The sequence below is a fragment of the Triturus cristatus genome, chromosome 2_2 (genome assembly GCF_964204655.1).
Source record: "Triturus cristatus chromosome 2_2, aTriCri1.1, whole genome shotgun sequence".
Lineage (NCBI taxonomy): Eukaryota > Metazoa > Chordata > Amphibia > Caudata > Salamandridae > Triturus > Triturus cristatus.
The window spans coordinates 714835199-714858013 of NC_140582.1; the positions used below are offsets into that span (position 1 = coordinate 714835199).

At 46.3% G+C, this 22815-nt stretch overlaps 1 protein-coding gene across 1 annotated transcript in view; it reads left to right on the plus strand.

Moving 5' to 3' along the window:
* Window positions 1-22815, plus strand: part of SNX25 (sorting nexin 25) — an 880463-nt gene that overhangs the window by 676516 nt on the left and 181132 nt on the right. The window contains exon 9 of the mRNA XM_085641936.1: window positions 17426-17710. Coding sequence (XP_085498062.1) covers window positions 17426-17710 — 285 coding nt within the window. The remainder of the gene's footprint in view (window positions 1-17425; window positions 17711-22815) is intronic.

Genomic DNA, 22815 nt, shown 5'->3' on the forward strand with positions numbered 1-22815 from the left:
TACCCGGACCTTCTTCATCTGTCGGTACTTCCACACAGGAGACTGCCTTGCAGGCCGGACCTGCTGACCAAGATGGGCGGGAGGATTCTGCATCCCAACCTTCCCTCACTGAACTTGGCAGCATGGGTCCTGCAGTACGGACATTTGAATCTGCCTCCTGATTGTATGCATATTTTGAAGGAAGCAAAAAGGCCCTCCACAAGAGCGTCGTATGCGTTCAAGTGGAAGAGGTTTTTTCTTTGGTGTAGAGAACATCACCTTGATCCTACGAAGGGGCAGGAGGATGTCATTCTCCCTTACCTTCTGTGCTTAGCAAGAGCAGGTTTAAAGTATGCTTCTATCAGGGTCCATTTATCTGCCATTACAGCGTACAGGAGATCTCCTAGTCAGCCCTCCTTTTTCCAAATGCAGGTGGTCAAGGACTTCTTACAGGGGTTGAAGAAGGTGTATCCCCATGTTCGAAAACCTTCTCCTCCGTGGGAGTTGAACTTGGTGTTATCAAAATTGATGGGCCCGCCCTTTGAGCCAATCCATAGAGCTTCCTTGCAACATTTGTCTTGGAAGGCCGCTTTTCTGGTAGCCATTACATCGGCACGCAGAGTAAGCGAGATCCAGGCTCTCTGTACCAAGGAGCCTTACACTGTTTTTCACCATAACAAAGTGGTCTTAAGGGCACATCCATCTTTTCTCCCTGAGGTAGTGTCTGATTTTCATATTAATCAGTCCATTTCCCTTCCTTCTTTTTTTCCGAATCCAGCGACCCCGGCTGAGCGGTCGCTTCATTCCTTGGACCTCAAGAGGGTACTTAAGTTCTACTTAGAAAGTACCAAGGGCATCAGGAAGACAGATCAGTTATTTGTCAATTATGGCGCCATGAGAACAGGCTTCCCAGCCGCTAAGAGATCCATCTCCAGATGGATTGTGTCCTGCATTACCTTAGCTTACCAACTGGCGAAAAGGCCCTTGCCGTTGCCTCCTAAGGTGCATTCCACTAGAGGGAAAGCGGCCACTGTTGCCTTCCTGCATGACGTCCCGATGTCAGAGATCTGCAAGGCGGCAACCTGGAAATCGGTTCATACCTTTACTAGGCACTACTGCCTAGAATCTGATTCCAGGGCTGATGCTCAAGTAGGCCAAGCATCCTTGAGGAATCTATTTGGGTAGCTTAGTTTTTTCTTTCTAAGCCTACTGATCAGGTTTCTGTTTTTTTTTTTTCCTTTGCCCTCAGGGAGATGAGGTGAGGCTCGCTATTCTATTCTAATGCTTATGACTATTGATGAGGATCCCCTGGAAGAGAAGGATTAGTTACTTACCTGTAATCCTAGTTCTCTTCCAGGGGTATCCTCATCAAAGTCATAAGCAACCCTCCCGCCTCCCCGGGCAAAGGATAGTTATCTTTGGAAGATGTTGTTAACTCTTTGAACCATGGCTTTTTCAGTCTCCACAAAGAACAACTGACCTAACTGTCACCCCTGAGGCATGATGGGAAGTTGGGGGTCAGGTGTGCCTTAAAGGCACGGTGTCAGTTTATTGCTATGCAGCTACAGGTTAGCTTTTCAGTCTTTTTAGACTGGGTGTTTGCAATGCAGCCTGGGAGCTTCCTATGCTTTCAGTGATTTATGAGGATTTCTACTGTGTGCTGAGCATTAAAACAGTTTCTAAAACAAGTTTTGCTATTGTTTTCTCCTGTTTCTAATGCATGTTTTTCATGTATGGTAGAGAATCCTTATGGCATGATTCAGCTCTGGTGTTTAGTAGGCTGCAGTTGCTTGTTTTTATATATATATAGATATATATATATGGATATATATGTGGGGCACATATAATATAGTGTTTGCGGGGTCCCGCGCATGGGCGGGAATATTCTAATGCTTATGACTTTGATGAGGATACTCCTGGAAGAGAACTAGGATTACAGGTAAGTAACTAATCCATATGCTAAATACCAGGGCAGGTGTTCTATGTGAGTAGTACATCGAAAAATGATTGTGGAGCAGCTTAAAGCCGCGCAAAAAGTTGGCAGTTAATGTGCCACAGGCACTGCTTGATATGCCAGGGTTGCATATTGCTGTGCCACTGTGTCAGCAGTTCTCCACTATGGCAGACTCCCTCGTAGAGCTGGCCTGATACTCCCACCAGTGGGCGCACTTCTCTGCTCTGCTCATCACATCACCGTCACTTCTGGGCCTGACGTAGTAGGGAAGGAAGCGGCAGACCTAATAAATTAAATACCTGTGCGGGGAGCCCACCTTTACATTGCACTGTGCGCAGTGGAGACAGGCCAAACGTACCCAATTCAGTCAGTTTTAAATCTAGGTAAAGCCAGGGCTGCATGTCCCATTGATTCCGAATGGCTGAAGCTTACTGCATGTGTTTCCTGTATACCTTTACCAGCTAAAGAGTAAAAGGTTGTCCCTTTAAAGTGCAGGTACCGACGCTGAAGGAAATACACAGGCTCAGGCCACAAACCCCCATCACTGTTAAGACCAACTGTTTCACCTACAAGACCATGAGAAATGATTCCCCTCAAAGCCGTCAGCGAAAATAACACATTCAGGCAGTCAGCACCAAAGCAAAAGCGAGGGCAGCAACATACCGGAGATTAAGAAATGCAAGGAAAAGACCAGAAGGCAGGCTTCTCCGTTATGGCTCACATGTTTCTGCAACCCAGAAAGGACCATAAAACCCACCTAAAAGAGAACCACACAACAGGAACCCAGGTGGTAGCTCCCCCTCTTGTAAAGGATCTTAGATCGTACCGCTGGACTTGGACCCTCTATAACTCTCCACACAGGACTGAGCAAAACAAAATTTATATACACACACACACATATACAGACACACCCTGAACACCAACATAAGAATAATACGGACCACTTATCTGCCAAACTTTACAAATTCAATTATCCATTGCCAATTAAATGATAGAAGTTATAAGTACCTGATTAATGGTGCTCATTTTATCGGGCAAAAAAATGAAAGGATGAGTCTACACTGCTGAGATCAGAACCAGTGGTCTCAAGATCACACCTGTCTCTGCAGAGGCCAAGCGGCTGACATTTCTTACAGGTTTATCGAGCACCCACACTTAACCATTTCTCACCTCCTCCAGACATATTTCAGTCCTTAGCATTAAAATATTCCTATTCTGGTACCTGGACGTCACATTCAGCGTGAGCTAGGCATGAAGACGCCCACCAGGCTCTCGTGCAAAATGCCCTTGGCCTCCGGCCTCCCAATTGGCTACCCACTCTCAGCGTCTTCGGCGACCCATTTATGGACTACGTGCTTCCAGAGGTTCGCCCACCCCTGACCCCACCAGTTACCTTCCTCCCCGTGCACAATGGGACACGGTCCATGAATGCTTCCGCCGCCGGGGATGTCGATGAAGTAAGGCACGTGAACAACATGGGTCTGCAATGTTGGCTTTTCAATTTGTCCTTCGCCTCTCGTTTCCCCCCATCCTGTGATCACCAAATCCGTGGCAATTTTTTATTTATTATTTTTATTTAAAGATAACTGTGGAGTGTTATATTATGGAGCCAAAGCATGACAGCAGATGCGGGGACGCGCAGAGGAAGATGAATCCGCAGAATTCGAAAGATGTGCGAAAGGCCACTTTAAAACTAGTTCCAAAGAGCAGGCCCTACCACCATGTCTCCATACTGAAACCGAGGCCTTGTTCAAAGTACACTGGAGGAAAGAACAGAGAGAAAACTTACTCAAACAAGCTCAATCCTCTTTAAAACAAAGCCCAAAATCAACTAACATCCTACTTTAAAAGAAGCCCAAATTACGGTTGACATCGAAAATTGCTAAAAGCCTAATAAATATAACCAACGGAGAAGGAGGCATGGCGAAAGATGTACCCCAATACAATTGTGTAATTAGGAGGAGGTGGAAGGGAGGAAAACGATATTTAAATGTAATCAGCTATGGTGCCGAAACTACACACAGGCAAACAGAAACGGAGCAGGAAACAAAGAAAAAAAGTAGTCCCCCAGAGAACAGACCAAGAACTGCAGTGTGATGAGACAGTACTTAGTCCCTGATGCATGGGAGGAATGGAAGAGAGAAAGGAGGGACAAAGAGGCAGGACTGACCAATGGCAAGCAAGGATTTTTGAAGGACACTAACACAAACAAATCAAAAGCTGGGGGATGGCTTTAACCCAACATAAGAAATTACGTTAGGTTTCGAATACTCGACCTAAAAATGAAATTGGCAGCATTTCACTATCATGAATATGCCCTGTTTTCCCGCATGCTTTTTTTACGCATGCCATTACAGTGCGGTCATTACAACGACTGCGTTGTAACATTGCATGCCATTACTCCGCAAGTCAGAACAACGACTTGCTCTACAGGGAGGGGGGGGGGGGGGGCACGCTGGATGTTGGAATTATATAATTTACTATTCCAACTCCAGTCTGTGCAACAGTAGGGAAGGTGTTGGATTTTAAATCCAATGTCCTCTGACCCCTAGAGCAAGTTTCGGGGTAAAAAATGTTTACCCACTATCTGGAATTGTCACACACACCAGGACATGTTCTACATTTCACATACACTGCATCCTGCCCGTGGGGGTATCTTGGGCCTTCCTGAGGTGTGCCTTACAAGTAAGAAAAGGGAAGGATAGGGCCTGGCAAGTGGGCACTTGCCAGGTCGAAATGGCAGTAAAAACGCATGCAGACATTGCAGTGGCAGGTCTGAGACACCTTTGAAAGGCTGCTTGTGTGGGTGGCACAATCAGTGCTGCAGGCCCACTAGCAGCATTTGATTTACAGTTTCTGGGAACACACAGTGCTCTACACTAGGGTCTTAGTAGTAAATCAAATAAGCCAAAAATGGAAACACCAATCCATAAATAATTTACAGTAGGAGCACTTGCACTTTAACACTGAACAGCAGTGAGAAGGAGCGCAGAGGCACTAAAGCAGCAAAACGAAGTCCAACATACCATAAAAACAGGAGGCTAGAAAGCGAAAAGACAGGACAAACACGCTAGAAGAGCCCAGGTCTAACACTACCAAAATACAACAGTTTTAAAATGAAAGCAGCATTACAACAGAAAGGATGAATAGTCCGAGGAAACAGATGAGGAAAGAGGATGCTTGATTTTGGCTTTCTCTCATTAAGTTTTCCGATCTTAAATAAATAAATATATACTTTGCTCAGTGGTAACTGCCACTGGGTAGTTATAGCTAGCACCACGTTTCAATAGGAAAAGCATTGTTTGGTTTGCTTATAAGTTTGGGGCCGTTTGTCAAATCTTCACAAAACCTTTCACCTCAGCTCGTTCCTGGAACGTTTCGGGGTCATCCGTCAAGCGGGGCAGAGAAAAAATAGGGGTCCCAAAACACGTTTTCCAAGTTCAATTTTCCATAGGAAAATTAGACACAGCTACAGCCAAAATGACTGAACAGAGTTCCATCGCATTTGCCAGAAAGCTAGTTCTTGGCCCCTTTACCATTTTGCCCCAAATTTGTAGAGAGATCCTTGGTTCCACAGGATTTTTTTTTTAATGTTAAAAAAAGCATGAGCTCCCACGTGTTTTAACCCTCCCTCCCATCCAGGTGGGCCATGGCTTGGAGAGTGGCAACATTTATTTAATAGGGTGGGGGAGGAGTATATCCACTCTCCTTAAGCCTCTTTAGACCCTGAGGACCCCACAACCCAGGCAGAATCATTTATAAAGGGGAGTGCGGTGTGCGGCCCCCTCGCCGAGCCTCCTTGAGACCCCGAGGACCCTATTCCTTGGGCCGGAATTTTAACAGTGAGAAAGGAGGGGATGAGCAGCCCCCCTCCCCAAGCTTTGGAGGGGCCTGGGACGCCACCCCCAGGGCCAGTATTTTTTTGGGTGGGGGCAGGCAGTGTGTGTGGGGCCCTCCTTTTTGAAGATCGGGGGTCGCATCCCCGGAGCACAATTGCAGACACTGCTGTTTCTTTTATAGGAGAGTGCGTGCATATCCCCAAGCAACAACAAAGGAATAGTGCCGGCTCCCGCCAACATCCGGTATGGTTCTGGCCAGAGTGGCGGCAGGGGCCATGGGGCTCTTCCCTGGTACCACAATGACAAAATGATGTGGGTGCCCTGGATGGACACCAGGGTACCCACTAACAATTAAAGGGGCCGGCTCTTGCCAGGGAAGCCCGCAGGCTCCCCATGGTCCCAACAAAAATGGAGTTGTGAATGGCACCAACTGGAACTGTGGAGCCCTGGGGCAACTGCCATCTGTTGATAACTGGATGTGTTAAGTGAAGCCGTCGGTCTATCTAATGCTTGAATAGCAGTTGTATTTTTGCAGTTTTTCACTGATTATTTACTTCAGCCTGCTCCTTAGAAAAGTATTTAAAACCAACAGCTTCTTTTACAGCAAAATAGTGTTTAGGCGTGCCTCCGTCGGCCTTTTGCCAAGAATATGGAATGTTACCACTGTAGTTCATTAGAACTCTGGAGTGAAGCTACTAATGGGCTGAGCAATCAACTGATACACTGTTAATGATGTTAAGTGCAGATTTTACGAAGTATGCCAGAATTTTATTTTCTCACTTGGATAAGGAAGATATTTGAGAATTTCTACAAAATGTGTTCTAATTTTAGCTGTAAACGCACAAATTATAGTTTCTTTCTCAAAATTAAGCCCCACATTTTGTTTTATTACTGCAGCCCCTCCACCATAGAAAGCATTTCGTTTCATAGCTCCTGTTCCAGTAGCATGGCATTCAACGGTGACTCGCTTTTGTCATGAATGTAAACTAGTTTATTAACATCCAGGTTGTTCCTTAGATCTCTAGGGTGTCAATACAGCAGGGATTCAAGTGATAGGCTGCTGCTGTACAGGTTTCGCTCAGCATGTCAGACGGTTTTTCCATCACATGGATAAGGGAAACATTTGTACATTTACAGAAAATGTGTCCTCATTTTGCATTCTGGCGCTCTATAATCATACTTCCACGAGAAACATTATGCGGGAAAACGCAAAGATGGTTCACCAGATATCTGAAGAGGATCTGCTTTTTCCTCCAGGTTGAAGTCTCCTTAGAACTCACTAAAATTCCTAGAATTCATATCACACCACAAATGAATGGTTTGTACTATGATTAAAATCTATCATCACCCTTTTTATATGGTTCTTTTCGTGACAATGAAAATAATAATTATAATCAGGGCCACTGGAATTATGCGGCAGGAGAGGGCCAAATATGTGGCAGCGTTGAGTAAATTATGTGGGAAGAAAAGGCAAATTATACAGCATGATGCGACACATTTTGTAATAGTATTACTACATTATTTCATCATTTTTAAACTTGGTAACACTATATGGGCCTTGGTTGCATTACATTAGCAATACTGTAACACTCAAATATATCAATAAGGAACAGAAACGTGACCTGTCCAAATTTTCAAAAGTCCTTTCACTGCACGGCAACACATTTTGTCATATTTTTAGTAACTTTTGAACCGCTCGAGCTAGAAAGTACATTTTTGGGGGTAAAAGTCTGCAGATTATGCGGCAGAAGATGGATTATGTGGTAAATGCAGCAAATCTATAACTATGCGAAAATCCCTGCGGTTGCATAATCTCATAATTCCAGTGGCCCTGATTATAACGCATTTCAGTAGGCAAAAAACACCAGTCCTCATCACCCAAACAAAAACCAACAGGTATGCTACTCGTAACCTTCCACCTAACAATTTTCTCAATTGCATCCAAAAATGTTCAGGATTTGATTTACAACAGCAGTATTATCCACAGGAAATGGCACTCTCGGGTAATTATTAAGTAGGTGGAGTATGTTCTTGGCCTCACTTTACGTCCTCTGATTCCACTCCGGCCAATAACTACATCAGAATGCCCCTCTCCTTGGGTAAAATTGCATAATTATTACATTTTAATTTTGATCATTGCATTTCTAACAATGGAATGTCAGCGGGCTACATAAACTTTAGTGTAAGTCTGCTGCTCTCAGCATTTCAGTGCTCTAATCCATAGCCTCTCCCTCTCCCCACCCCCTCCACAGGATATGTCGATTATGCCCATGGTTCATAGTGTAAATGGATCTGCGGATGTAGGAATGTTGAAATTCACCTCACCCTGGACTCTCCCACTGCTCGGCCAAATGAAAAAAAACTGTTTGGCAGAGTTGATAAAGACGCCTTCTTTCACAGCTACTTCTATACAGTGCTTAATTTGAGCCGGTGGTTTTTCATTGCTCAACTCCAGCACTTAATCACCGACACCTACGCTTTTATGAGAGATGAAGTGATTTGCCCAAAATCACAGAATGTAGATCCGGGTGAGCTCAATAATTATCGGCCTATCTCTTGCCTCCCACTACCTGCCAGAATTCTGGAAAAGGTGCTAAACTCTCAACTGGATACACACATCATTACGAACAACTTGCTAGACTGTACTCAATTTGGTTTTCATGCCAGTCACAGTACAGAGACCGCTCTCATTTAAGCTGCTGAAGAGATCAGGATTTCCCTCGATTTTGCACTGACGGCATATGTGGATGATACACAAGGAGGGTGCCCTTAGCAGCAGAGGATACAGGTGTGGCACAGCACTTCTGACACTGCATGAAGTCAGTTTGGCAATGGATGGCAAGCAACTGTCTTAAGTTCAACTCCTCTAAAACCAAGGTACTGCTGTTCGGATCCCAGACGTCATTCTGGACCTCTAATTGGTGAGCAGCCAAGCTTGGCCATCTTCCGACGCCAGTAAACTGTGTCAAGAACTCGGGAGTTCTGGTGAACAACAAACTGTCTTACTGTGAATAATCTAAGTCAGTGTCTTCCGCTGCCTTTCTTGTCCTGAAAATGATCAGGAAAATTCTTCCCTTTCTACCAGAGCACTTTCGTAAAACGGTGGTGTCTTCATTGGTGCTATCAAAGATTGAAATTTGCAATGGGCTTTGTCTTAATGCTCATCAACAGGTCCTAAACAAACTACAGACCTTGGAAAACGCTGCTGCTCGGCTATTGTATAACGTATGGAAATATCACTCTACTCCTGTTATGTTATGTTATGTTAAGAGTTTTGTAAAGCGCAACAGCTGCCCCAGCTAAGAGGCGTACCGGTGCTAATTAGCAAGAGAGTAGCATGCACAAAAGCTCAGGAGGCCTACAAGGGAGGAAACAAAAATGTCTTAATGGCTTTCCTAAAGTGAAGATAGTTAGTAAGCCCAAGAAATGTGGGCCGGCAAATAGTTCCACAGAATGGCAGCTCTATTACAAAAAGAGCACCCACCGGCACGGACTCTTCTCACCCGGGGGATCACTACCAGACATTGTCCCATGGATCGAAGCGATCGTGTAGGAGTGTAAGGTAAAAGAAGACCAGACAGAATTTGTGGGGATGCCAATTTCAAAATTTTAAAGGCAATACACAGTGCCTTAAACTCAATTCGCCTGGCAACAGGCAGCCAATGGAGGCGACGGATGGCACTGGTCACTGTGCACGTTCTGCGCAAGCCCAGAAGAGATTTTGCGGCGGCGTTCTGGACTCTCTGTAGCCTCTGTATTTCAGATTTATTATCTCCCAAATACAGCGAGCAAGCATAGTCGAGCCTAGACCAGATCAAGGCCTGAATAATGATCTGCCTGGTCGTAGCATCGAAGAAGGCCAGGATGGGTTTGAGCCCGCGCAACAAACCGAAACATGTTCCCGCCACCTTTTTTGTCTGAATCTGAAAATTAAGTGAGTTGTCCATCCAGACCCCCAGGTTCTTCACTACAGGCTTAGGGATGGGAGCCGTACCTAAGCTCTTGGGCCACCAAAGCTCGCTCCAACAATCATGGTTCCCTCCCACCAACAACACTTCTGACTTGTTGGTATTCAGTTGGAGACAGTTGGCGGTTATCCACTCGGCAACCACCGAGAGGTCGCCCTGAAATTTCCTGCTGTCCTACTCGGGGTCACTCGAGAGAGCCACCACCAACTGAGTATCGTCGGCATAAGAGACCATGGTCAGCCCTCTGCTCCTGTTTACACCCGCCAGAGGTTGAACATAAAGATTAAAGAGCAGAGGGCTCAGGGAAGAGCCTCGTGGGATGCCTTGGCCTATAGGAAAAGTACCAGAAGCAAAAGGGGAGGCAACCACCTGAAACTTCCTATCAGCGAGGAAAGAGGACAGCCACTTAAGAGCTGAACCAGGGACTCCAGCCTCAGACAGACGATTCTGCAAAATGACATGAGACACCGTGTCAAACGCGGCACTGAGATCCCAAAAGGATCAGTGCCGACGTCTGTCCCACGTCTAAAGCCATCCACAGATGTTCAGTCACGGCCAGGAGCACTGACTCAGTGCTGTGGCCAGGCCGTAACCCGTTTTGAGAGGGGTCATGCCTCTGATTTACAGTAAGAAATTCCGTGAGAAGGGAATTAATGTAGGCCTCTGTGATCTTCGCAATCCAAGGTAACAGGGAAATGGGTCGAAAACTTTCGGGTTTTTGGGGGTCTAAAGAATGTTTCTTGAGCAGCGGTATTACCCTGGCCTGCTTCCAAGCCCTGGGCACAACCGCTGCGCTCAAGGACCCATTAATCACCATTTCCAAAAGGTGTATGGTGGTAGGTAGGATTTTTTGAAATTGGTCAGGCTTCAAAGGGTCAGCAGGAGAGCCCGACTTCACCTTGGAGCAAAGTGTCAGTAAAACCTCTTGAGTGATAGGGGGAAAAACCTCAAGGACACCATCAATGAGGTCGCAAGAGGTCTCGAGAGGGCCTATAGGGACCATAGGAAAGCTTTTATAAATATCCTCGACCTTCTTAACAAAACAATTGGCCAGTTCATCACATTGCAAGTCGGAGGTAATCACTGAACTTGCAGCGTCCATCTGTGTTTTAAGCTCCGTCACTATAAAAAAAATACTCTTAGACGGATTGGAACTCCCGATAATCTGCTCAGCGTAGAATGTGGCACGCTCAACATGAAGGGCCCTGTGGTATCGCTTAACGGAAGCGCGGTAGAGAACCTTGGATGTAGGATCAAAGTCCCGTCTCCAGGTTCTCTCCAGCTTCTTACAGGTCTTACGTAAGACAGCTAGTTTAGCATTATACCAGGGGTTAGATTTGTTATGCTGATTCATGGACAGCTTAGCAGGAATAAAGACGTCCAAAGGCCGAGTGATCCAATTGGAAAAAATCGAGTGGGCCTCGTTAGGGTCAGCCGGAACAACTGGGGAGGTGGCAGCGAGATGGCTTTGAAAATGTTCCCAATTCAATTTATGCCAAGGGCGCATAAAAGACGAGGTGTTTACTAAATTGCGCGTTGGTAAAAAATCATGAATCACCATGGAAACTAGATAGTGATCAGACCAGTCCATTGGAACGGGGGGTTGAACCACAAGGGAGGGTATGTTTGTAAAAACAGGGTCAAGTAGATGGCCAGCTGAAGGCGTGGAGCCTGAGACCCGTTGCTCGAGCTGACACTCAGCAAGGTCAGCCAGGAAAGATAGCACATCAGGATCGGAGAGGTTTTCTAGATGTAAATTAAGGTCGCCTATAACAGAAAAGTTAGAGGCATTAACCGCCAGAGTGCTGACTAGCTCGGAAAGAGCATCTCTGAACCCTCTGGACGGACACGGGGGACGGTAAATCAATAGACCTGACATTGTATAATTGGAATTGAGAGTGATTTTAAAAAAGGCGCATTCGCAGTCGGTAACAGCCTGCTTAACGAAAGTACATGGGAACCCAGTTTTAAGGATGACCTCAATGCCTCCACCTCTCTTAGATCTATTAAGGGTGTGAATCGTATAACCCTCCGGGAAAGCAAGTGTTTGCTCCGTCACCATGTCTTCTAAGAGCCAAGTCTCAGTAAGGAATAGGACATCAGGAGATTTGTCTTCCAGGAGGTAATTAACATCAGCAAAGTGCTTGGCTAATGGGCGACAATTGAGCAGAAAGACCGTCGCAAAAGTACAGGGAAGGGGGTTGCTGGGTCTGGTCGGGACCAGAGAAGCAAAACCACAGCATATACACCCAAAAGGGCCCTCTAAACCATGTAGCCGTGGTTGTAAGCACTCCGTTGCGCACCTCCTAATCGCGAGCAACTCAGACAGGGAATAAGCATACCTAATTCCAACCGAACTGGCAGCATGTCCGGCGTCCGGCGACAGACCGGCGCAGACGGGCTCAGACGGGCTTGCCTTTGGCGTGCCCGCTGCGCGCGTCCGCTGCGTGGCCGGGCACCTATGATGTTTTAATATGCCCCCAGGAAGCAGAAATGAGGGGCGGGGGGAGGAGCCACGTCCCTCTGCCGCGATCGGCAACCTACAGTGTCTGGACCTGGAGTAGCGAGCAGCGAGCAATGGCAGAAGAACAACTGAGTGCCGGTAAGCCTCGTTAACAGTGCCAAGAAATGCGGGGAAACGTAAAGAAGCAGCAGTTTAAAAAACAATCTTTAAGAAAAACACAATGCCACACATAACATTAGCTTTTAAAACAAATAGCGACCTAGCAGGTTGGCGCGTTACCCTCTAGTGCAGTGCGGCCGGACACCTATGGTGTTTTAATAGGCCTCTAGGAAGCGGAAATGAGGGGAGTTCTAAACTTATTACTCAACTTAATTGACTACCTGTGAGAGAAAGAGTCACCTTCAAGGCCTGTTGTACAGTTTTCAAAGCCTTGTAAGGGACAGGTCCAATTTTCTGAGTATGAACTTTTCCTGGTATGCACAAGGCCTTTCTCTTCATTCCTCCGCTGTCATACTTCTTGTTATCCCCAGGTTCAGATATGCGAGGTGGGGAGGCGGAAGCTTTGTTTTAGAATTTAGAGGCATCTAAGGCGTGGAATAAACTTCCACCCTTTATCAAATCTCACTCAAATCTCGTCATTCAGAAAGGCCTTGAAAACCTGGCTTTTTCCCAGGATTGGTTCTCCATTCCTCACCTGGTCTCATCACTCAGCTAGCACCAAGACACCTCTCAGGGCATTCGAGCACTTTATAAGATTTTTTAACATAACTCTCTCTTTACCAATCCACATGTTTTCCATTGTTAAGTGTGTTAATTGAAGCCCTCATGTTGCTTCCACTCACTTTTTAAGCATCCTATTGTTGTTGATTTGTGAAGGGTTGTCAGACGTTTAGGCTCTGTTGCTAATTTGCAAATTTTTGTTGTTGTTTTTGAATAAACGGGAACACATGCAGAGGAACCGTTTGATTTTGATTTTGTGTGTTGGAAATCAAATCAAATCAGGTGTTTGTTAAGCGTGACTACTCACCTGTAAGGGTCTCAAGGTGCTGGCAGGTGTGTGGGGGGGGGGGGAGGGTTCGCAGGTTCCAGTCCCTCAAGGAGGGGGGTCTGTCAAAGAGCCAGGTCGAAGAGCCAGGTTTTGAGGTTTTTTGCGAAGATGGGGAGCGATGTTATCTGTCTGAGGTGGAGCAGGTGGTCGTTTCAGGCTCTGGCCGCGCGGAAGGAGGAGCGACCTCCAGATCTGGTCTTTCTGGTGTGGGGGACCATGGCGTAGGAGAGCTGGGCTGATCATAGGGTCCTTTGGGGTGCGTGGAATTTGAGCCGGCTATTCAGGTATGCTGGTTCGGTGTCGTGGAGGGCCTTGTGAGCGTGGGTTAGCATCTTGAAGGTAACTCTAGCTTCGATGGGGAGCCAGTGGAGTGTGCGCAGGTGCTGGGAGATGTGGCAGTGTCTTGGCAGGTTGAGGACCAGTCTTGCGGTGGCGTTTTGGACGTTCTGTAGCTTGCGGGTGAGGTTTTTGTTTATTCCGGCATAGAGTGCGTTGCCGTAGTCGAGCCTGCTGATGACCAGGATGTGAGTGACGGTCTTTCTGTGTTCAAGGGGGATCCATTTTAAGGTCTTACGTAGGAGGCGGAGGGTGTGGAAGCAGGAGGACGAGACGGAGTTGATCTGGTGGTTCATTTTGAGCTCTGAGTCCAGGATGATTCCCATGCGTGGTCCGTGGGGGTGGGCGGGCTTCCGAGTGCGGGGGGCCACCAGGTGTCGTTCCAGGCATCTGGGTTTGGGCCCATGATGAGTACTTCCGTTTTGTTGGTGTTTAGTTGCAGGCAGCTGTTTTTCATCCATTTGGCGACGGCTTCCATGCCTTCTCGAAAGTTGTGTCTGGCGGTGTTGGGTTCATTGGATAGGCTGAGGATGAGTTGGATGTCGTCTGCGTATGACACAATGTTGAGTCTGTAGGTTCTGACGATGTTGTCTGCGTATGACACAATGTTGAGTCCGTAGGTTCTGACGATGGCGGTGAGCGGAGCCATGTAGACGTTGAAGAGCTTAGGGCTGAGGGAGGACCCCTGAGGGACTCTGCAGGTGGAAGGTGTAGGGTCCGAGAGGAAAGGGGGGGGGGGGGGAGTCTGACACGCTGCGTTCTGCCGGAGAGCAAGGAGCGATCCATTCGAGAGCCTTGTCTTGGATCCCTGCGTCATGGAGTCTGCGTATTAGGGTGCGGTGAGAAACTGTGTCGAACGCCGCTGAGAGGTCGAGGAGGATAAGGCCTGCTATTTCTCCTTTGTCCAGTAAGGTACGGATGTCGTCTGTTGCGGCGAGGAGGGCGGTTTCCGTACTGTGGTTTTTTTCTGAAGCCGGATTGGGAGGAGTCGAAGATGTTGTGCTCTTCGATAAATGTGGCGAGTTGGCTGTTGATGGCTTTCTCGATGACTTTCGCTGGGAACGGGAGCAGGGAGATGGGTCTGTAGTTTTTTAGGTCGGTGGGGTCCGCCGAGGGTTTCTTCAGGAGGGGGTTGATCTCAGCGTGTTTCCAGTCGTCAGGGAACGAGGCGGTTGCCAGGGAGCGGTTGATGATGTGGCAGAGCATGGGTACGATGGTGTCCGTGGCTCTGTTGAAAATGTGGTGGGGTCAGGGGTCCGTGGGGGCCCCGGAGTGGATTGACTTCATCGTCTTCAGTGTGTCTTCGGTGATGAGGGCTGTCCAGTTGTCAATCGCTGGCTTCAGGGTGTCGGGGGTGGTTGGTGAGGGTTCAGTGTGTTGGTTGTCTTCGTCGAAGTGGTCGTAGATGCTCTAGATTTAGTGGAGGAAAATGTGCTGAGTTTGTCGCACCGGTCTTGTGAGGGAGCGATGTCGGTGGACTCGCTGGTGAGTTGGGCGATCTCCTTGATGATGTTGAAGAGTTCTTTGCTGTTGTGTGCATGATTGGAGATTCTGTCTTCAATCGCTTTTTTCCTCGTTTTTCTGATGAGTTGGTGGTGGGCGTTGGTGGCGGCTCTGAAGTTGTTGTGGGCTTCTGTGGATTTTGTGTTCCTCCAGGCCTTTTCAAGGCGGCGGCAAGTGCGTCTGGACTCTCGAAGTTCGGTGGTAACCATCTAGCTTTCTTGGCGTGGGTGTTGTTGTTTTTCTTAAGGGGGGCTATGGTGTTGGCGATGTCGGAGATCCATCTGTGCATGGTTCGGGCTGCGGTGTTGGCGTCGTCGTTTTCCGCGATGGTTGGGGTGGAGTTGCTAAGTGATGAGATTAGCTGGTCGTCTGTGATTCTGGTCCAGTTTCTTCGTGGGAGCAGGTGCTGGTGTCTGTGGATGATGGGTGTTCTGATGGTGAAGTGGACGCATCGATGGTCAGTCCATGGGTGTTCGGTGGTGTGGCTGAAGGTGATGGAGTTTTCTGTTGTGAAGAGGGGGTCGAGGGTGTGTCCTCCAGAGTGCGTGGGTTCGGTCACGATCTGGCAGAGTCCAATGTTGTGGAGGTTGTCCAGGAGGGATGTCGTGCTGGGGACCAGTTGGTTGTCGAGGTGGAAGTTGAGGTCTCCCAGTAGGGTGTAGTTGGTGGACGCAATGGCATGCGGGGTGATGATGTCCGTGATGGAGTTGGCGAAAAGTCTGCGGGGTCCAGAGGGTCCAGAGGGTCGGTAGATGAGGGTTCCTTGGAGGGTGGAGGTAGGGCTGGCCAGTATCTTGAAGTGAAGGTCTGTGGGCTCATCGGGGAGTGTGCTCAGGCGGAGGGTGAATTTGTGGACGAAGGAGATTCCTCCTCCCGGGCGGGTGGGGCGGTCCTTCCTGGAGATCTTGTATCCTTGGGGAATGGCAATGGCGATGTCCGGTCCCGAGGTAATGTTGGTCCAGGTTTCTGTAAAGAAGGCTACGTTCGGGGTAGTGCTGTCGAGGAGGTCCCAGATTTCAGTGGCGTGTTTGTGGAGGGATCGGTCGTTGAGGAGGATGCATTGCAGGGTCTTCGGTTCGGTTGTGGTGTTGCGGGCGGATTGTGCTGGGTCTGTGGTCTTGGCGGTGCTGCAGGTGTGCCAGCAGCGGTGACAGCTGAAGGGTCCGTGGGTGTCAGCTGGTGATGCTAGCTTGCAGTTGTTGTTGCGGCCTGGGTTGAGAGCGTGGATTGCCGCGTTGGCGGTGCAGAGATCCAGGGTTCCTGGCGCTGGTCGCAGTTGGGTCGTGGACTGGGGCAGACGAGCTTGCCTTTGGCGCCCTGGTGGCTGCCATTTAGTAGGGGGAGGGCTGGACAGCTGGGAGGCGGGAGCGGGGAGGGGAGCTGGATTGGGCCTGTCGCACTGCTCGTGCTGGGGTAGGAGGGGCTGCGGGGGCAGCAGCGGTGGGGAAAAACAGGCTGAAAAAGGCAAAAGGAAAATGGCAAAAAGAGAGAGAAAAGTGCAAATAAGGCAGCAAAAGTGCAAGAAAGAGTGGAGGAAAGACACAGAGGACACAGGAGAGTGAAAGGGGGTGATTGAGATGAGGGTAAAAAACGAGTGAAAAACGGAGGAAAGACACAGAAGGAGAGTGAAGGGGGAGCTTGAAATGAGGGGAAAACGACAGAAAATGGAGGAAAGACCCAGAAGGAGAGTGAAGGGGGAGATAGAAGTGAGGGAAAAAACGAGTGAAAAAGGAGAGAAAAAGCAGAGCAAGAGAATGGAGACGGAGGTCCACTGGACCACCAGGGATGAGGCGCAGGTGAAACCTGTGGGTGGAGGAGGGCCTCAAACACCAACACTCAAGAGTGCAGGGGCTTGGGGAAGGCCTCACTTAATGGTGGAGCTGCGAGGGAGGGAGAGCAATTTCACGTTTAGAATATGTTGGTAACAACAGAAATGAGGGGTTTAGAAATGAAAGGAGACACCAAAAGTGAGAGATGGTGTGTGCCTATCCTCGATCCAAAGAATCAGGTGATCTTAGTTTGTGTATTGAAATAAATTCTATTTTTGTGTGTTAGTCGCTGGCAATAATGTGCTTTAAATTGAATGCTTGTTTTTGGCTTCCGTTCAGAACGAGTTATTGAGTAATAATAAATGCTTGACCTATTTTAATTTTCGTTTATTATTTCTACTCGCACTCATTTACTTATTTTCTGTACAGTTCTGTGCCCCATTAAGAGTTGTATTAGTCTGATTCACAATAGGGCACTTCATTACAAATGCCTGGATTAGACACAATGCAAATACTGTTCATTGGACTAACAACTTTAATTGCTTCATTTCCATTTGTCAACCAGAATGAAATACCTCAGCTAGTTGGAGAAATCTACCAGAACTACTTTGTGGAAAGTCGAGAAATTCCTGTGGAAAAATCTCTCTACAAAGAAATTCAGCAAAGTCTTGTAGGCAATAAAGGCATAGAGGTATTCAACAAAATTCAGAGTGATGTTTACGAAACTCTTAAGGATCGCTACTACCCATCCTTCATTGTCAGTGATCAGTATGAGGCACTGATCAAGCAGGAGGAAGACCGGAGCACTTCTCAGTCGATGTTTGATGACGTGGATGAGAGAAATGAAGTGGTAAGTCAGATTAAGCCACAGGGTGTTTTTTTCCCCATCCCCTTTTTAATCATACAATGTAGTCATTATGGCCATGAGCGTATGTTTTTCTTTGTTTACCAAACACTAAACTTGTGGAAAAGGTATGATGGTATTTTGGCAATCAATGGTAGGTACTTCATAGGTACTCGAGTCAATTAAAGGGATAGTTCACCATTTCGTCCGTAAATGTTTTCTTTCTCTTCTAGTAAAAGCAGGTATTTATTAAAGGTGTGAGAGCTAAACCCCGTACTGTAATAATCCTGACTGTACCCCAATAATCTTGAAATTTCAAAATATCAGTTACCTCATAAGGTACCTCCTCTGGGTTCGTCTAGCATGAGAGAACACCCTACCCAACATCAGTTTAGCAGAGTAACATAATAAGTCATAAAGACCCCTCAATAACTGAGTTATAGATCGGGGAAAAGTTAAAAGGTTCAATTACGAAAATCTCAGAAATCAAGCTCTACAGAATAAATACCAGGAAGGCTCGGAATTGCAGAGTTCTACAGAATAGTTTTTAAATCATTCAAAGTCTCAAATGAGCAGCAAATTCATAAGTAATCTGGTAGCATCCCTAGTAGAAAAGGAAATGTCTCTCGCTCACCCCAAAAAACAGCGGGTTCTTATACGCAATTCTTGCATTTGAAATTAGATAAAGGTGTACAGATTCAGCATGGTATAACTAAAAGTAACCAATATTGAACAAATCAGAGGTTGTTACTTTACATTTAGGCTTCTAACACTAACCATCCCATTTCTGAATAGGCTTTGAGCGACCTCCGCAACATATCGTCGTAGGACGTTCAGCTAAAATGCGACCTTTCTAAACAATGAGATATACTGCAGTACCTGAGTGCTAACCCAGCAGCGAAACTACAGCAAAAGAAACCTTGGGCGCTTTGCAGCACTATAAAGTCAATTCACAATACATGCATGTTTAGGAAAAATAATGTATGAAATCATTCTGTTTCTTGTTCTGCGAAACTGTGAGGAGAGAAGAAACACAGAGGGACCTAATGGGAGAAGTGGATGCAGGAGAGGGACCTGATGGGAAGTTAAATACAGGAGCAAAGACTCAGAGAGAGAAATAGCATGCATTTAAGCAATATGGCAATTTTACTAAAATGTGGTCTAACCAAAACATGTTGATAAACACACTTTTAAACAATATATTAACCCTTTAGCTTCTAGGCCATTCCCCCCGTGCGAAACGTTTTTGGGGCTATTTGGGGTAGTTTGCTCTTAGGCCCCTGTATCTTTTTGTCCCCATAAGGTATCCTCTTCAAATGTGCTCCCTTTTTTTCCAACACCCTGAGGATTCTATAGGTACCCAGGGTTCATGCTGGCTTCTGATTAGTTAATAGGCTTGTTAGTCCCTCCTTAGTACCGCCTTGTCTTCATTTGTAACCTCCCATGAGGACTGGCCCTTTTACTTCGATAGTTACACAGCACGTCTTTTTTAGTCTGTAAGCACTATTTTCTTTAATGAGTTTCTTCTACTGCCGGTACAATATGCTTTCCTGCAACCTTCAGCTCGCCCTGCAGTGCATTCACTTTTTGAGCAGCACCGGACAATGGCGAACGCTTCTTTGAATGGGTGTCGCCTTTACAAGTAAGAGCTATTGGCATTGTAAATGACAATGCCTTTTATTTATATGATATGGAAGAGATAAGAAGATCAGGGCACTCGAAAAGACTGCACCAATCAAGAAAATGTGATACAGTATTATAGATAAACAAAGATGTGGTGCAAGAAGCCAGGGACGTGACCTTCATGCGCCCCTAATATTTGGTATCACCCAAAGAATGCACAAGACAGAAGTGGCTCAGCACACAACTGAAATACAGATATAGCGGACAGAATTATTCGTCACAATCAATAAACAAATAAATGTGTAATGTATCCCCAAAGATTCACGATAAACTTCGAAGTCTTGAAGATGAGTTTCTCTTTATTTGGTAGTTCAGATTTTTCATTTAAAATTACAGCTGGGGGTCGCGTAACTAGTTAGCATGGAGGAGTCTCGTTCGTTATCGGAAGTTACGCGACCCCCAGCTGTAATTTTAAATGAAAAATCTGAACTACAAAATAAAGAGAAACTCATCTTCAAGACTTCGAAGTTTATCGTGAATCTTTGGGGATACATTACACATTTATTTGTTTATTGATTGTGACGAATAATTCTGTCCGCTATATCTGTATTTCAGTTGTGTGCTGAGCCACTTCTGTCTTGTGCCTTTTATTTATATGTTAATTAGCAAAACCGATAAATAAAAGGCATTGTCATTTACAATGCCATTAGCTTAAATTCTTGCAAATGCAAGACCTATTGCATTGCAAATGCTTGTTTATAGAAACTAACAGTTGAAAATAGAAAATATTATTTGCACTCTGTCCATTTACTTGGGGGGGATAGCGACCCCTGATGTTCAATAGTACTATGCAGCTTCCCAGCTCCTGGTTCTGAATGAATGGTGGTACAAGAGTAGAGGTGACCCAGCATATCGCTTGAAACAGTGATTAATGGGCGATGCTGTACCCCACTTACTCTTATATAAACTAAGGGAGCTTCGACTTCTCCCGCCCACCGCACGCATAGTATTTGGAGATGGAAACACTCATTGCACAGAATGGGGTGGTGTGGCCGGCTGACAGGAGAGACACTCCTATGGCAGTGTCCCCTTTTTACCTCAGTTGTCCACTTTGTCTGAGTTCCGAGGCTGGGATTCCATTGGCATTTCTACTCAGGGAATTGTTATGCGGGGAACCACCCTTAAATCCTTTCAGGAGCTCAGGAAGGAATTCGATATGCCACACTGACAATTTTATAAATATTTGCACATTTGTCACACTCTATCTCCATATATCATGCACTTGGAGTCCCTACTTGGGTTTAACCTAATATAGGCCAAGGTATACATGGGCGACCTGGAAGACCATAAGATTACAAAGATATACCAATCCCTGGTGACAAATCTTTCCACCACATTAGACTCACTCCGGGAGAAATGGCAGGCAGATCTCGGCCCCCTTGACAATGACGATTGGACGGAGGAGATCGAAACCCACGGCAATAGCTTCTCGCTTAAAACTTATACAATTCAAATATTTGCACTGTGCTTATTTTACCCGGCACAGGCTGTGGAGGCTGCGACTGATTCCCGCCTGCGCTGTGGTAGTGTAGAGGGCACTTTCATACCCACAATTTGGCAATGCGCTGCACTCAATAAATTCAGGAGGGGAGTCATGTCCTGCCTTTCTGAGGTGTTGGGGTGGGTTACACCCCTATCGCCAAAGCGTGTTCTATTGCACATCACAGATTGTTATGAAAAGGCATTTATTATTCCTAGGCTTCACATTGGCGAAAAGGGACATAGCTAAAGCATGGAAGGCCCAGGTTCCACCCAGGCTGGGAGCCTGGAAGGCAGGTCTTGATTTTTGTATGGACCAGGAGCAACCTATATTCAAGGCACAGAGTTGCCCGCAGAAGCACCCAAAAATTTTGAAACGATGAGCTGACCATATAGCTCTTTATTTTGAGCCCCCCCTCCCCCTCAAACTGCAGATGTGGAGGCTCCGTAATAATGGAATCCGCGGGAGGATAATTGTACATTGGACTAAGTCATATATGAACTGGCTCAATGGGAATAGTATATGGATCATTATAAGGTACATAGCACAAAAGGTTATAATGTCGCGAGCTGGCGTTTATAGGCTCACTATGTTTGTGTTACTCTATTGTAAATGTTACTCGGCTGTAATAGAAGTCGACAGATTTGATGTTTCAATGCTGAATACATATTACCACAAATATCATGTAAGTAATGTAGTAACTCTGCCTGCTGACTCAAAAATTTGTTTTGAAAAAAAAAGAAAATAGAAAATATTGAAATTGAGTTGAAAAAAACAGCCATTTCTGCCAACGTTTTCACCTGTAACTTCTTCGAAATATGACTGATGTTTGAAAGCAATATATTGTTACATCGGCTGACCCCTTCAGGTTGTGGGGATATATAGGACTTGTAGGTTCACTCTGTCGTGCCATAGTGTGAACTCAAGCCGATGGTATTGGAGTTCTTTAAGTGCTCACCAGTTACATTCCACACTGATGCATTCATTTTTGTAGCTGATCCTGCTTCAGTTGAGTTATTTTCCCCCTTTGTTGTTGCTTCCTTCTGCCCTCTCCCATCGTAATAGCCTGTCTCCCCATTCCCTCCTACTTGACCTGTCCCTACCTCCAGTCCTTTAAAAAAAAGCGCTGTGATGCGGCCAGCACAGGCCATGTCATTGCACTACTTTGAATGAGGAGGAGCAGGACAATTAACTCAACTTGGGAAGGGTGGGAGGCGACGAAGAGACTCTGCGTCGGCTCAACATCCTGTGATTCTGGGTGTTCAGTGAGTTTCAGCCATGCTGAACATCAGATGTGCTTGCTGCTAGACAACGTGGCTAAAAGACATTCACATTGACACGGCCAATAGCTTGGGCATTGCCGAGACCTATAGGCTTTTCCAATGCTTGTTAAAGGTAGTCTGTTGCCCAGGGACTCCCGACATTTGCTGCGCATAGTCTTATTTCCATGGCTGCACCTGTGCAAAAAACACTAAGTTGTCCCCAAAACATAACTACTAACATTTCACAGATTTCAAGGCAGCATCTTTAAGTAGTAACATATTCGGTTACTTTTAGCCTACAGTGTGCACATATGGGTTTTATTGTTAATGTTATGCATTTTTCTCTGATTACAAATCCCGGGTCATGCAGTCATAAGTGTGTCCGTTAGTCGCACCTCCAAAAGTGGTTACTTGGAAAGCTTATCCTCTGACCACAGAGCTCATGTTGAGTTCATATATTTCTTTCAGCCAAAGCATTCGGGAAGTAAAGTTGTTTTTAAGTGGTGTGCGGTAAGGCAACTGCTACAGTTCCGAGCACCACAGTGACTCTATGTACAACCCATGAGCAAGAAGATATTGGGTCCGTCTGAATTAATTTATCATCTACAGTTTACCCTATGACTTCACATCTTGGCATTACTGTATTTGCACCTTTCATCTCCATTCGTCCTGTGATCCCGAATCAA